This window comes from Pongo abelii, chromosome 10, assembly GCF_028885655.2.
Source record: "Pongo abelii isolate AG06213 chromosome 10, NHGRI_mPonAbe1-v2.0_pri, whole genome shotgun sequence".
Lineage (NCBI taxonomy): Eukaryota > Metazoa > Chordata > Mammalia > Primates > Hominidae > Pongo > Pongo abelii.
In genome coordinates this window covers 8,374,255-8,389,305 of record NC_071995.2, presented here as the reverse complement: position 1 = coordinate 8,389,305, position 15,051 = coordinate 8,374,255, and the positions used below count along the sequence as shown (strand labels likewise).

Here is a 15,051-nt window from a genome sequence, read left to right as displayed (position 1 = left end):
AAACCAAAAAGCTTATTCTTCCTTTTATAATGTTATAAAATGAATAAAATAGATTAACCATACCTATATTATTTGCATATTGGCTGCTTTTAGAAATATACCTTCATTGTGCATTCTGCTCATTATTAATGATTGCTTTAATATGTCTCAAAGTATGTATTAACATACGATTTGAATTTTGACAGTCAAATTTGACTGACTTTGCCAATTGAGCTATATACACCAGACATTTTTTATAAGTTGAACATGTGAAATTGCTAGCTCCAAGGCTGACAAAAAATATTGACAGCTGTGATCAATAAAAGCATCTGTCAAAAGGGTATGCTAACATTAATAATATTTTATTCTCTCAATTTATGCTGAGAATAATGAGCTGATCAAGTTACTTTGCAAGTGTAGAAAGTAGCAGGTGTAAATCATAATCATTTGATAAGCCTTATTAGAACACTTTTTGGTATACCTTTGAGAAAGCAAATAACTACTGACTGAGAAATAAATCTTTTGCAAAATTATTCTATAATATTTCCTTTTCTTTACTTTCAATAACATTGGGAGTAACCTGATCAAATTCTCAGTTTACAAACCATTATAAATAACTTTTGACAATAGATCACTATATCATCGTAAGCAGATAATGCCGAAAGAATATCCAAAATTGAGTGACATTCAAACAAAGCCTTTTTCATTCTTATCTACCGACTTAGGTGAGCAAGATTTTTCAGTTAATGTCATTAAATTGGAAAATAGGAGATGAATTGGTGTTGAATATGTTAGCAACAATATTATAATTACATTTGATAGTATTTTTTCAAAGTTCCACTCATCTCATTAAGATTTAGACTTCCAATAGTTTTACTTAATTATTAATGATTTATCAAAATCTATAATAACTTTATGATGTTTTGATATTGTGTCCTGATAATAATTATGATAGTAAATCAATGCAGAACACATTTTATAACACTCGAAGCCTAATGGTCCACAGGAAATTAAAATATTAGGCATGTTTAGCTACATATTTTGACAGATGAGAAAAGTATCATGTAAATTTTAGTTCAAGGGGATAGAAGAATGATGTAAAACATCCAACTGTTAAACAATACATGTTTATTATTGTTTTAATGGATGATGGGGGTTAACACTTTGTAATAGTATTTACACACAAGTAAATACATTTTAAAAGAGAAATAACATTTTTGTTTTTTAAAGTCAATATTTACAATGTTCCAGAAATTAAAGCTTTTGCTTCTATAGCATGATAAAAATTCTGATGTCAAATTAAACTGTATTGGAGAGTATATATGTTTTCAAAATCCTTTTTGGGGGTTGACAAGCAAAACAGTCATAACTGGCCTAGGCCGAGTGCAGGTGGATTGAAGGAACTCTAGCTCTTCCTATGCAGCTGAACATCTCCACACTCTGACTAAAACTGAGTGGGAAACAAACTGAAGAAGATACAATGTAGATTTCAATTATTTTTTAACGTTAATCAAAATGGAAATTTTGTGTATGGACTTTTATTTCTATTTTTCATTGTAATTATCATTTGAAAGGATGTTGTTAAAATTGGAGCACTTTTATTTGCTGACATGGTATTATACAAAATAATTGTATTTTATCACATAAGATTTTCTGTAACTTTAAGTAGTTGTATTGAACAGCTTGGCTGGTCATTTACATTGGATATACTTAGGGGGCAAATGAACAGTCTCTTATGCCAGATGGATACGGAGTTAATTTAATTAATATCCATCTCTGTCCCATTTCAGGGCATTCTGAAGGCAAAAGCTAAGGTGCCCATTGTTGCTTCCAGGAAAATATTCATTCAAATGCTAGTTGTTGAAGCAGTGTTCCACATGGGTGAGAAGAAAACTATGCACTTTACTTCTCTTTCCCTTTTTCTTTTCTTTTTTTTTTTTTTTTGACTGTCCTAAATTACTTATTAGGTATGAATTTTACAAACTTTACTTATATTAGCGGTAACGGTGGAGCTGGAGAGTATTGCGCATTCTCCAAGCTGCCAGATGAGAACCACAAATACTGTGGAGGAACTTATGGCCCTTTCCAAGGCCACGGCTCTTTCAGCCTGCAGATGTCAGCCCACGCATCTCCCTGTGCTTGTGGACTGGTTTGGTGATCCACTGGGTGTCAGGATTTCTTCTGATAGCTTTATAGAATGGATCAATGAGGATAACCCCCAAAAATTTCTATGTGGAATCTTCACCAACGCAGTAAGAATTTGGGACTCTTAGAGCCCCACAATGGTGTCCAGCTTGCTCCTCTGCAACAGACTGAAGGCTTGGAGCAAACTTTGGCTGGTTAACACCATGATAGACAGGCTTGCGGTAAGTTGTACCCTTAGGAACTGGGCGTTTTTGGCCACCAGGGAGAACACAAATCCTATATATAAGGTAACCTTGCTTGGCCTTGTAGCCCAGTTGGCCCGCTTTATCAGGCCAGGTGGGGTGGGGAGCCCTGTGGAGAGCAGAGAGCTGGCGGTACTGCCAGCAGCGGACCCTCAGAAGAAAGCTCATGACATCAGACTGCTTCTTTCTCCATAGCTCCTGGATGTACTTGTATGCACCCATCTTGACTTATGTGATGGCTGCCGCCAGACGGAAAGGCTCTTTCCCTTTTCCTTGAAACTGACTGATATGGTTTGGTTCTCTGTCTCCACCCAAATCTCACCTTGAATTGTACTCCCATAATTCCCACGTGCTGTGGGAGGGACCCTGCGGGAGATAATTGAATCATGAGGGTAGTTTCCCCCATACTGTTCTCATGGTAGTGAATGAGTCTCACAAGATCTGATGGTTTGATAAGAGGAAACCCATTTCACTAGGCTCTCATTCTCTCTTCTCTTGTCTGCTGCCATGTGAGACGTGACTTTCACCTTCCACCATGATTGTGAGGTCTCCCCAGCCACGTGGAACTGTGAGTCCAATAAAACTCTTTCTTTTGTAAATTGCCTAGTCTTGGGTATGTCTTTACCAGCAGCATGAAAACCGACTAATACACCAACCATAATCCTAAATTCAACTCTGCCAACTCTCCGCATATGAAGTTAACAACAGTATATTTTGGACAGGCATCAGTCTCATCCTGAACCAATTTGACCAGGAATAAAGCTAGTATTTGGGATGGAGATGGGTAGAATTAATTGGAAACCTTAAATATCAAAGACATTATTTTATGATGGAGGGTGAGGGGAATGTAAAAACTGTAAGAATTGTTATGAATAATTTCCAGGGTTGGCCTGAGCAAATTACATGCATGTAGGTTTATAATATTTACCAAGCTCAAGAAGTGTGAAGAAGGAATTATTTTGGGGGCATGTCTAGAGCCTGATATGAACATGTATGTTTAGAGAAATTATGAAAATATCCAAGCAGAGGATTTAATAAAACATACACACACAAATGTACAATAGAATACACCAATCTTGAGCTCAACCCTGATCTTTCCCTGAGAAAAAAGAAAGTCTATTTCAGCGTTTTAAAGATTTACCTGGCACCTTTGTCCCTTCACTGAAGCAGGTGAGACTTGAATATGAGTGTAGTTCTGACAGCCTTTTGCCAGTTTCACCATATGTAAAATGGTAAGTTACTGTAAAGGAAGAAGAAGGATGAGTGTCCATCTATTATTTTGCTATAAAGCCTTAGGCTCTATACCTGTACAGTGCTGGCTTACCTCTGACCCCCACCACTCTTTCTCTATGCAAGCCCCATAAAAACCATGCCAAATTATTATTTGCTTGTATTCATTTATCTTATTTTTTTATATATGGCCCTCATTTAATTTTTTGGTCTTTTCATCACTAAAATTTAGGCTCCATGCTCTTGGACAGAGATTCTGCCTGTTCCCCACAACAATTAATCACAAACACAACTTAAAAGTATCAAAACATCTCATGTACCCCGTAAATATATAAACCTACTATGTACCCACAATTTTAAAATAATAATTTAAAAATATTTTATTATAAAAAAAGAAGGAAGTCTGAAGGTGAAAACTGATAATTTTTTTTAATCGCAAACACCTGCAAGGGTAACTGTCACAAAGTCATCAATAAATATTTATTGACTCACTGGATGCCTGCTTCTCCTTAGCCTTAATAACCTTGATGCAAGCACACAGGTTATTTTGATGTTTTCTAAATAATTCTTGCTGCAGGTAGCCACACATAAACATATGGGCTAAGTAACCACCAAGGGGAAACTTTAAATGTTTATAAAAATGTTTTTAATATCCCAAATGAACATTAACTTTTATGTTAATGTTCACTTTCAGCAAGACCTTTTATCTCTCAGGATCTGATCTGATTCTTCACTCATTTCTTTTTTGTCCTTCTATAACTAAAGCTCAATACAGTCAAATCTTTCTGCCCCGCTCTTAGTTCATGTTTTGAGATCCTGACTTTGTGTTTCTTTTTATGAAATAACTATTCTTAAACCCCCTTCTCTCTTGCACTTGATTATGAAAAGCAAAACAGATTCTAACTTTGGTGATAATTATTTGTATTTTACTAAATAGTGTGAGATTTATTTAAATCTCTGAGGGAACTATAGCTACGACCTGATTGACAGGGGAAGTCACTTTCACTCCCTCCCAGACTATTCAATAACCATTTTTAATCACCTTATCAATGAATAGAAATCCAAATTGTGAATCAGAGAGGAAAAAGGTCTTTAAGACTTCTCACACAATGAACTTGAGACATGTATTTGGAGGCAAGCAGAACAGGGAAGAAATATTTTATTCTCTTTATCTACATCATTTCTTTTGAATACTTTTTCCTCTCACATTGGAAAGGATCTGCACATGAATCAAAGAATCTAATATAGAATATTACAATTATGACAGCAATTAGAGCTGCACTCCCAACACAAGAGTTTTGTGACCAGGGAACACACAATTACTAGTGAATCCAGTCCTGAAAGATGGTGTCTTAGATGATGGCTACAATGAACAACATGGATATGTGAGGCCATGATTCAGAAAATGCTAATAAAACCAGGTAAAGTACATCTACAAGGATTCAGTTTTCAAAAGATAGAGGAAGAACAACAAAGGGAAAAGGAGAAATCAAGGAAAGTGTGGCATTCCAAGTAAGAGTTGACGTATTAATGGGGCAAAGGAGAATATATCCTAGGAAACCTGTATGGAATATTCAAGGGAAAGGAAGCAAGGAAAATGCACCTCAGTGAAGAACTTACCTACACAGCTCACAATGAAGCAAGCACTGAGGAGTGCAATGGAAATCCCAGCCACAGACCAGAGTCTCAGGGACCACCAGCCTCTTTTCTCTGTCCAATCAGGAAGACAACAAATGCAGTTACCAGGGGGCCAGGGAGCCAAAATCCCCAGGAAGCTTATCATGGAGGTAGTGAATAGAATGGTGGTTACCAGAGGCCAGGAAGGTTAATCAGGAAGAGAAGATAGAGAAGGGTTGCTTCGTGCCTACAAAAATACAATTAGCTAGAAGACATAAAATCTAGTGTCCCTTAGCACAGTAGGACAACTGTAGTTAACTTTTTTTTTTTTTGACATGGAGTCTCACTCTGTCACCCAGGCTGGAGCACAATGAGGCAATCTTGGCTCACTGCAACCTCCACCTCCTGGGTTCAAGTGATTCTCCTGCCTCAGCCTCCTGAGTGGCTAGGATTACAGGCGCACGCCACCATGCCCAGCTTAGTTTTGTCTTTTTATTAGAGACAGGATTTCACCATGTTGGCCAGGCTGGTCTCAAACTCCTGACCTCAAGTGATCCACCCACCTCAGCCTCCCAAAGTGCTGAGATTACAGGTGTGGGCCACTGAGCCTGGCCCAACAATAATTTATTGTATATTTCAAAATAGCTAGAAGAGTAGATTTGGAAAGTTCCAAACACAAAGGCATGATAAATATTTGAGGTGATGGATAATCTAATTTTCCAGACTTTATCATTACACATCATATTCTTGTATCAAAATATCACATGGAGCCCATAAACATGCACAACTATTTTGTATCCATAAAAAATTTTCATAAAAATTTTTTAAAACATTATTGATGGACATGCAAAGGGTTGAAGCTAAAGTCAAATTTTCATGCATTAAAAATGGGAAGCTTTTTTCTTACAAAAAAATTAGAAAAGCAAGTACAAAAAAAAACTCAGGGTAATTGGAAAGAATACTGCTTCCTGGATTTCAAAATTAGTCAAAAGACTTTTAAGAGCAGACATCCAATAATCAGTTATTTCCGTTTACCTTCTATCATGTAAATCTTTTCTGTCTCCCTAAACTTTCAATAAAATCTGATACAAACCTCCCAAAACATATTTGCTTTCTTATTCTTTCAAGTGCTTATGGCTCTGGCTCTGAAGAATTACTCTTTCTTTCAAATTCCTGTGAGTCTACTATATTGGTCCAATCACTAGCTCTTCAATCTGCTCTTTGTCTACTTCTTTTCTCCAGGTGATCTTATTTCACCACACACTTCCACTTTCCTCTGAAACTGAGGAAATACTCACCTGTACCTTGAGGTTGCTGCTCTTGCGTCATTATGCAGGCTCCCTGTGTTGAGAAGGTCCAGGAACCTTTTGTACCTCTCTCCCTAAAGATGTTGCCCAGAGACACAGCTTCATTTAAAGAAGCTAGAGCTCAGGAACAAACTGCTACACACTCTCATAGGACTAAGAGACTTCCAACATTAAGTGTACCTCAAAAGAAGAAGTCACAGTTACAACTAAAGTTTCCAGTGATTTCGATACGTGGGGTTAAAAAAAAACAAAAGAGGAATTGAGAAACATATTGAAAACCATTCATGAGAACTTTGACAAGAATACTTAGATCATTTCTTCAGTTTCTAACATAAAATTTCTCTGTCTGATTCCTATTCATTCTGGCATGCAAAATAGAAAATTTTGTATCTCCTAAAAGAAATCTATTTAGAGACCTTCGTTAAATTAAGTGCTCCCTAACTAAACTTTACATTGGCTACTTATTTTATGCAAGCCTTAATCCATGTGTTGAACAGTGTCCTAGGAAGTAAGCAAAAGTCTGATTGAATGGATGTGGTTTAGATATGAAGGGTAACATAGTAAATAACAAAACCCATGAACGTTGTTAAGGAATGTGACTGCAAAATGAAACATTCTGAAATCAGTCTGCAAACGTGATGAAACATTCTTACTGCATCCAGACTAATATTGGGCAGATGTCAGTGATATTTTGTAATCTCCCTGATTAGGCAAAAGGGAGCCTGAAGTGATATAAAATCAGAAACAGGCTTTATGAATTTTATACTGTAGCACAGAAAATATGATTTGTTTTCTTGTCCTCATAGATTCTTAGTAGAGACACTCTCCTGAAAACAAAAGGCAGAGAAACAAGAGAAAAAACAGGAGTTTATCAATGCGTGTTATACCCATCACTCAGGAGAGAACTCAGTTCAAATGTATTTATCTCTTTCACAGCAGTGGCTTACAGGCCTTACTTAAATAGTATGTTAACAAACAGCCATAAATCTTATGGAGTGCTGAGAATGAAAAAAAAAACAAAAAAAAAACTGTTATTTGAGGAATGTGAGTGCCTTGAAACTATCAAGTCCAGAGTGGACTCATGAGAGAGACATGACAGGAGTCATGCCTCACTCCCACCTTGAGCTAAATTTACCTCTTGAAGCCATTTGCTACATGGGTTCTAGACTAACTGAACCCTACAATTTAACAGTATACAGCTGATTACTAATCAATGTGGTTTCTGTAAACCAATAATTTACTGATGAGTAACTTTTTAATTCACTCCCTCTCCTGATTCATTCTTTTTTTAATTTTTATTTTTCCATAAATTATTGGGGTACAGGTGGTATTTGGTTACATGAGTAAGGTTTTTAGTGGTGATTTGTGAGATTTTTGTGCACCCATCACCCAAGCAGCACACCCTGCACCATATTTGTAGTCTTTTATCCCTCGCCCCCCTCCCACTCTTCCCCTCAAGTCCCCAAAGTCCATTGTACCATTCTTATATGTTTTGCGTCATCGTAGCTTAGCTCCCCATATCATTGAGAACATATGATGTTTGGTTTTCCATTCCTGAGTTACTTCACTTAGAATAATAGTCTCCAATCTCATCCAGGTCAGTGCAAGTGCTGTTAATACATTCCTTCTTATGACTGAGTAGTAGGCCATTGTATATCTATACCACAGTTTCTTTATCCACTCATTGATTGATGAGCATTTGGGATGGTTCCATGATTTTTCAGATTCATTCTTTTTTCTTTAAAATCTTCAGTCTTTCCTTTGTTCTCTAGACCACTTCCCAAGGCAACTTGGAAGTGTTTTCCTGGGTAGCTGTCCTCAACCTTGGCCCAAATAAACTCTCTATATTAATGTGGCTTCAGCTACTTCCTTTAGGATGATAGTGAAAAGACAAAGAAGGAGAGTATCTTCAGGATTCCAAAAGGAAATGAAATACAGGAAGGTATTTTAACAGGAAGAGTAAAATCTGCTTCTAAATCCTTTTACAAGTATCGTGAAGGAGCTAATCCTTAGCTGGGAGAAGTAGAAAGAAGGGCAGGAAGACCTTCGTCTTTGTAAACTGTTGTTCTGCCAACAGGCAAGAAGAAGGAGGGGAAGAATGTTCTCCTACATTGCCACCTTTTTCAGCTCAACAATATGCAGTTATCTTAGAGAAGGTTATTTTGGTTTCCTTCAATCATTACCCAAGGGCTTTGAGATACTTAATCACTCACATGCAGTCTCTAAAATGTAGACCATTCTATTAACATCACAAACAGCTCCACATTCTCAAGTGAGCAATCTTGTATACAAGAAAATCTACTATGAATATTGAACTTGTGATATTATAAGAAACATGCATATTTCATTTTTATCACAGAGCTTCTGAAACCCTAAAACTTCCTGGTTGATAGAAATGATAAGAGCATCTTTGGTTATAATGTTTGGGTTTTTTCCTCAGCTTCTCAACCGTGTTCTAGAGTAATAAAGGTGCAAGAAACATCTTATGTTATCTATTTGTTTTTTGTTCCAAGTTTCTGAAATAGCTCCAGGGCAATAAAAGACAAAAGAGAAAAGTTAACAATAGTTACCTAGCTGAACATTAAAAAAAATTTTAAGATGAAAAGAGAGTATTTTATTATTCATAACAAGTTTAACCAAGCCTGGTGTCTATGCTCCTGAGGTAACTCTTGATGTTCCCCAAGACTGCTTCAGGATGGGAGCTGGTTTCCAGAGGAACCAATCATGTGACTAGAGGATGGAAACTTTCAGCCCCACTCCTCCAGGGAAGAAAAAGGCCTGGAGATTGAGTTCAATCACTAATGGCTAATGACGTAACCAAACATGCCTTCATAATAGGGCCTCCATAAAAACTCTCAACAATGGTTTTAAACTGAACAGGGATTTTTAAAGTGACAAGATAGTTAGAGCTATAGCGAATGATGAAATAGACATTGAGCAACAGGACAAAAGCTCAGAAAACTTCCCCAATGGTTAATTTGAGATGCATTTGATCATAAAAGGACAAGGGAGAAGAAGTGGTTATAAGATGTCAACATTTGTTTCCAGTTCACATCAGAGACAAAGAAACACAAACCCAAGGATTGAATCACTTGGTGGTCCAATAAAAGAATACATTCTCCTTAGCTATCTGGAGGTAAAGTAGTTTAGAGACTCCTTTGTTTCTCATCTGTCTCCTATTATGCTCCCCTAATCACGTTCTGGTCTTGACCATTAACAACCCTATGCTCCATTCTCTTTGCTTCTTTCCATTTATTTGTCCTGTATAAATTTCTAGATTACAGTGGCATGCCTTTGAATCAAGAGTGCTGAAATGGTACGAGCAAAGGCAAAAAGAAGAGATACACCAATATAAAATATAATATAATATAAAACAAAATCAGGAGAGAGAATGCTAAATCAGAGCAAAAGCAGAATTGTGGGCAGGCTCAGGTTACATCTCCAAACAAACATTAAGTTATTTGAGCCTGTCCAGGGAGTAATGCAAAAACAAGCAATGGAGAAGATGGGAACTACTAGAGATTGAAAATAAAAGCATATACTAGTATACCAGTAGACAGAGACAAAGTGAAAATTGTTGTTTTGGCCTGATCTCTTCTAAATGAGATGTGAGAGGTGAACTAACAACATGAACCAAATCCTTTTCCTAAAAGTAGTATTGGGTTGTTCTTTTGAAAACTGGTATCCATGATTGGATCTATCCATGATTGAACTAAGCAGGCACAACTTGATTCTCTTGTATCTGAATTGAGATAAAAACAATTACATCGATTACTGGTGACAAACATTGCCCCTAGGAGATATTTAGACTCAGACATGAGGTCCACACAAATTAATATAAAATATCCTCAAATACCTGCCCGGCCGCCGCACAGTCTGGGAAGTGAGGAGCGCCTCTGCCCGGACGACCCACCATCTGGGAAGTGAGGAGAGCCTCTGCCTCGCCGCCATGCAACCCTCCAGGTGTGAAGTGGCAGCCTTGTTTGTGATCTTTCTGCCCTCCCCAAGTTTGCATTTTCGACAGTAAAATTTATTTTTAAATTTAAATATATATATATCCTCAAATACACAAGACATATAGCATCTCATTATTTTCAATGTATTAGGTTTTTTGTTATTGTTGATTCCTATTACCACTGGATAATAAGAAATTCCTTGGAAGTCTTTCTTGGGACTATCCTCTGTCCCTGGGATTATATCAAGATTCTAGAGATTATGTAGATCCAGAAATTGAAGGAGGGAAAAGTGGCAGTTTATTGTTCATGGATCCACACCGGTCACATCTGTACCCTCATGTGCCCCAAGCCCTCAGTGCCATGATACGTCCCCAATGCTTTGAAGCCGACTTTGTTCTGTTAGTTGTTCTTTGTGCAAGAGTTGGTCTACAACAAGCTAGTTCACCATTACTGGAAGTGGGACAGCTCATTTGGGTAACCCTAAATGATTTTGTTTTCCCTTAACCTTTATCAGGGGTTTGAAGTAGTGGAGTTGAGTTGTTGGGAAGTTGAAACCAATCTAGATGAATAATGATTAAACTCTTATGGGCCAATGACCCATGTGAGATTCTGATTAAAGCTTTGACTCAATAACAGGTTATTATTTTCATAAATACATAACAAAAATTATATATATTTTTATCAAAAATTAACCTCATTAACATCAACAGCATAAACTATTTTTACCAAAAAAAGGTCTCATTTTAATTTTTATATAAATATTAAGGCCCTTTCTTTTTTCTTTATATTTCAGCTTTTATTTTAGATACAGGGGGTACATGTGTAGGATTGTTCATTGAGTATATTGGACCCAGCTAGTGAGCACAGTACCCAAAAGATAGTTTTTCAAACCTTGCCCCAGCCTCCCTCTCCCAACTAGTAATCCACCGTGTCTATTCTTTTCATATTTATATCCATGTGTGCTCAGTGTTTAACTCCCACTCATAAGTGAGAACGTGCAGTATTTGGTTTCCTGTTCTGATGTTAATTCCCTTAGGATTATGGTCTCCAGCTCCATCCACGTTGCTACAAAGGACATGATTCCTTTTTCTCATGGCTATGTAGCGTTCCATGTTGCATATATACCACATTTTTTTTATACAATCCACCACTGATGGGCACCTAGGTTGATTCCATGTCTTTGCAATGGTGACTAGCACAGCAATGAAAATATAAGTGCATGTGTCTTTTTGAGGTAATAATCCATATTCCTTTGGATATATACTCTAATGGAATTTCTGCATTGAAGGGTAGCTCTGTTTTAAGTTCTTTGAGAAATCTCCAAACTGTTTTCCACAGTGGCTTAACTAATTTACATTCCCTCCAGCAGTGTATAAACACTTACTTTTCTCCACAGCCTTGCCAGCATCTGTCATTTCTTGACATTTTAATTATAGCCAAAATGTGTACTTTTTACATTCAAACTAGTTTTCAAGGAAAAAAAACAAATACAAGCCTAAGTTAGTGTCCCCAAAGTAAAGAACTTATCAACAGCTCATCTTCTAAAAGAACGCAATTCATTAAAGGAAAAAACCATTGGTTCTAATTCTTTTTCCTTTTCTTTCTTACAGAAGTTCAAGATTGTCTTTGATAAAAGAATATTTACCAGGTGTCGAAAAGTATGCTGAGGAGGAGCCAAGATGGCCGAATAGGAACAGCTCCGGTCTACAGCTCCCAGCGTGAGCGACGCAGAAGACGGGTGATTTCTGCATTTCCATCTGAGGTACCGGGTTCATCTCAGTAGGGAGTGCCAGACAGTGGGCGCAGGTCAGTGGGTGCGCACACTGTGTGTGAGCCAAAGAAGGGCGAGGCATTGCCTCATTCGGGAAGCGCAAGGGGTCAGGGAGTTCCCTTTCCTGGTCAAAGAAAGGGGTGACAGACGGCACCTGGAAAATCAGGTCACTCCCACCCGAATACTGCGCTTTTCAGACAGGTTTAAAAAATGGCACACCAGGAGAGTATAGCCCGCACCTGGCTCAGAGGGTCCTACGCCCACGGAGTCCCGCTGATTGCTAGCACAGCAGTCTGAGATCAAACTGCAAGGCGGCAGCGAGGCTGGGGGAGGGGCGCCCGCCATTGCCCAGGCTCGCTTCCGTAAACAAAGCAGCCGGGAAGCTCAAACTGGGTGGAGCCCACCACAGCTCAAGGAGGCCTGCCTGCCTCTGTAGGCTCCACCTCTGGGGGCAGGGCACAGACAAACAAAAAGACAGCAGTAACCTCTGCAGACTTAAATGTCCCTGTCTGACAGCTTTGAAGAGAGCAGTGGTTCTCCCAGCATGCAGCTGGAGATCTGAGAACGGGCAGATTGCCTCCTCAAGCGGGTCCCTGAACCCTGACCCCCGAGCAGCCTAACTGGGAGGCACCCCCCAGCAGGGGCAGACTGATACCTCACATGGCCGGCCAGGTACTCCAACAGACCTGCAGCTGAGGGTCCTGTCTGTTAGAAGGAAAACTAACAAACAGAAAGGACATCCACACCAAAAACCCATGTGTACATCACCATCATCAAAGACCAAAAGTAGATAAAACCACAAAGATGGGGAAAAAACACAGCAGAAAAACTGGAAACTCTAAAAAGCAGAGCACCTCTCCTCCTCCAAAGGAACACAGTTCCCCACCAGCAACGGAACAAAGCTGGACGGAGAATGACTTTGACGAGCTGAGAGAAGAAGGCTTCAGACGATCAAATTACTCCGAGCTATGGGAGGATATTCAAACCAAAGGCAAAGAAGTTGAAAACTTTGAAAAAAATTTAGAAGAATGTATAACTAGAATAACCAATACAGAGAAGTGCTTAAAGGAGCTGATGGAGCTGAAAACCAAGGCTCGAGAACTACGTGAAGAATGCAGAAGACTCAGGAGCCAATGCGATCAAATGGAAGAAAGGGTATCAGTGATGGAAGATGAAATGAATGAAATGAAGTGAGAAGGGAAGTTTAGAGAAAAAAGAATAAAAAGAAATGAGCAAAGCCTCCAAGAAATATGGGACTATGTGAAAAGACCAAATCTACGTCTGATTGGTGTACCTGAAAGTGACAGGGAGAATGGAACCAAGTTGGAAAACACTGCAGGATATTATCCAGGAGAACATCCCCAATCTAGCAAGGCAGGCCAACATTCAGATTCGGGAAATACAGAGAACGCCACAAAGATACTCCTCGAGAAGAGCAACTCCAAGACACATAATTGTCAGATTCACCAAAGTTGAAATGAAGGAAAAAATGTTAAGGGCAGCCAGAGAGAAACGTTGGGTTCCCCTCAAAGGGAAGCCCATCAGACTAACAGTGGATCTCTCAGCAGAAACTCTACAAGCCAGAAGAGAGTGGGGGCCAATATTCAACATCCTTAAAGAAAAGAATTTTCGACCCAGAATTTCATATCCAGCCAAACTAAGCTTCATAAGTGAAGGAGAAATAAAATACTTTACAGACAAGCAAATGCTGAGAGATTTTGTCACCACCAGGCTGCCCTAAAAGAGCTCCTGAAGGAAGCACTAAACATAGAAAGGCACAACCGGTACCAGCCGCTGCAAAATCATGCCAGAATGTAAAGACCATCGAGACTAGGAAGAAACTGCATCAACTAACGAGCAAAATAACCAGCTAACATCATAATGACAGGATCAAATTCACACTTAACAATATTAACTTTAAATGTAAATGGACTAAATGCTCCAATTAAAAGACACAGACTGGCAAATTGGATAAAGAGTGAAGACCCATCAGTGTGCTGTATTCAGGAAACCCATCTCACGTGCAGAGACACACATAGGCTCAAAATCAAAGGATGGAGGAAGATCTACCAAGCAAAAGGAAAGCAAAAAAAGGCAGGGGTTGCAATCCTAGTCTCTGATAAAATAGACTTTAAACCAACAAAGATCAAAAGAGACAAAGAAGGCCATTACATAATGGTAAAGGGATCAATTCAACAAGAAGAGCTAACTATCCTAAATATATATGCACCCAATACAGGAGCACCCGGATTCACAAAGCAAGTCCTGAGTGACCTACACAGAGACTTACACTCTCACATATTAATAAAGGGAGACTTTAACACCCCACTGTCAACAACATTAGACAGGTCAATGAGACAGAAAGTCAACAAGGATACCCAGGAATTGAACTCACCTCTGCACCAAGCAGACCTAATAGACATCTACAGAACTCTCCACCTCAAATCAACAGAATATACATTCTTTTCAGCACCACACCACACCTATTCCAAAATTGACCACATACTTGGAAGTAAAGCTCTCCTCAGCAAATGTAAAACAACAGAAATTATAACAAACTATCTCTCAGATCACAGTGCAATCAAGCTAGAACTCAGGATTAAGAATCTCACTCAAAACCGCTCAATTACATGGAAACTGAACAACCTGCTCCTGAATGACTACTGGGTACATAACGAAATGAAGGCAGAAATAAAGATGTTCTTTGAAACCAATGAGAACAAAGACACAACATACCAGAATCTCTGGGATGCATTCAAAGCAGTGTGTAGAGGGAAATTTATAGCGCTAAATGCCCACAAGAG

General features: G+C 38.5%; 1 protein-coding gene and 1 pseudogene across 8 annotated transcripts in view; both read right to left on the bottom strand.

Annotated features, from left to right (window-relative positions):
• Positions 1-7,463, bottom strand: part of CLEC6A (C-type lectin domain containing 6A) — an 81,285-nt gene extending 73,822 nt beyond the window's left edge. For all 8 annotated transcript variants that reach the window (XR_010135705.1, XR_010135708.1, XR_010135707.1 and 5 more), the window contains exons 1-3: positions 6,512-7,463; positions 5,217-5,306; positions 3,508-3,606 (exon numbers count right to left, since the gene is read on the bottom strand). Coding sequence is in view for 1 of the 8 variants with exons in the window: in XM_002822865.4 (XP_002822911.1) it covers positions 3,508-3,606; positions 5,217-5,306; positions 6,512-6,542 (220 nt within the window). In the remaining 7 variants the exon portion in view is untranslated. The remainder of the gene's footprint in view (positions 1-3,507; positions 3,607-5,216; positions 5,307-6,511) is intronic.
• On the bottom strand, positions 374-3,420 carry LOC129049042 (large ribosomal subunit protein eL15-like; annotated as a pseudogene).
• Positions 7,464-15,051: the final 7,588 nt, after the last annotated feature.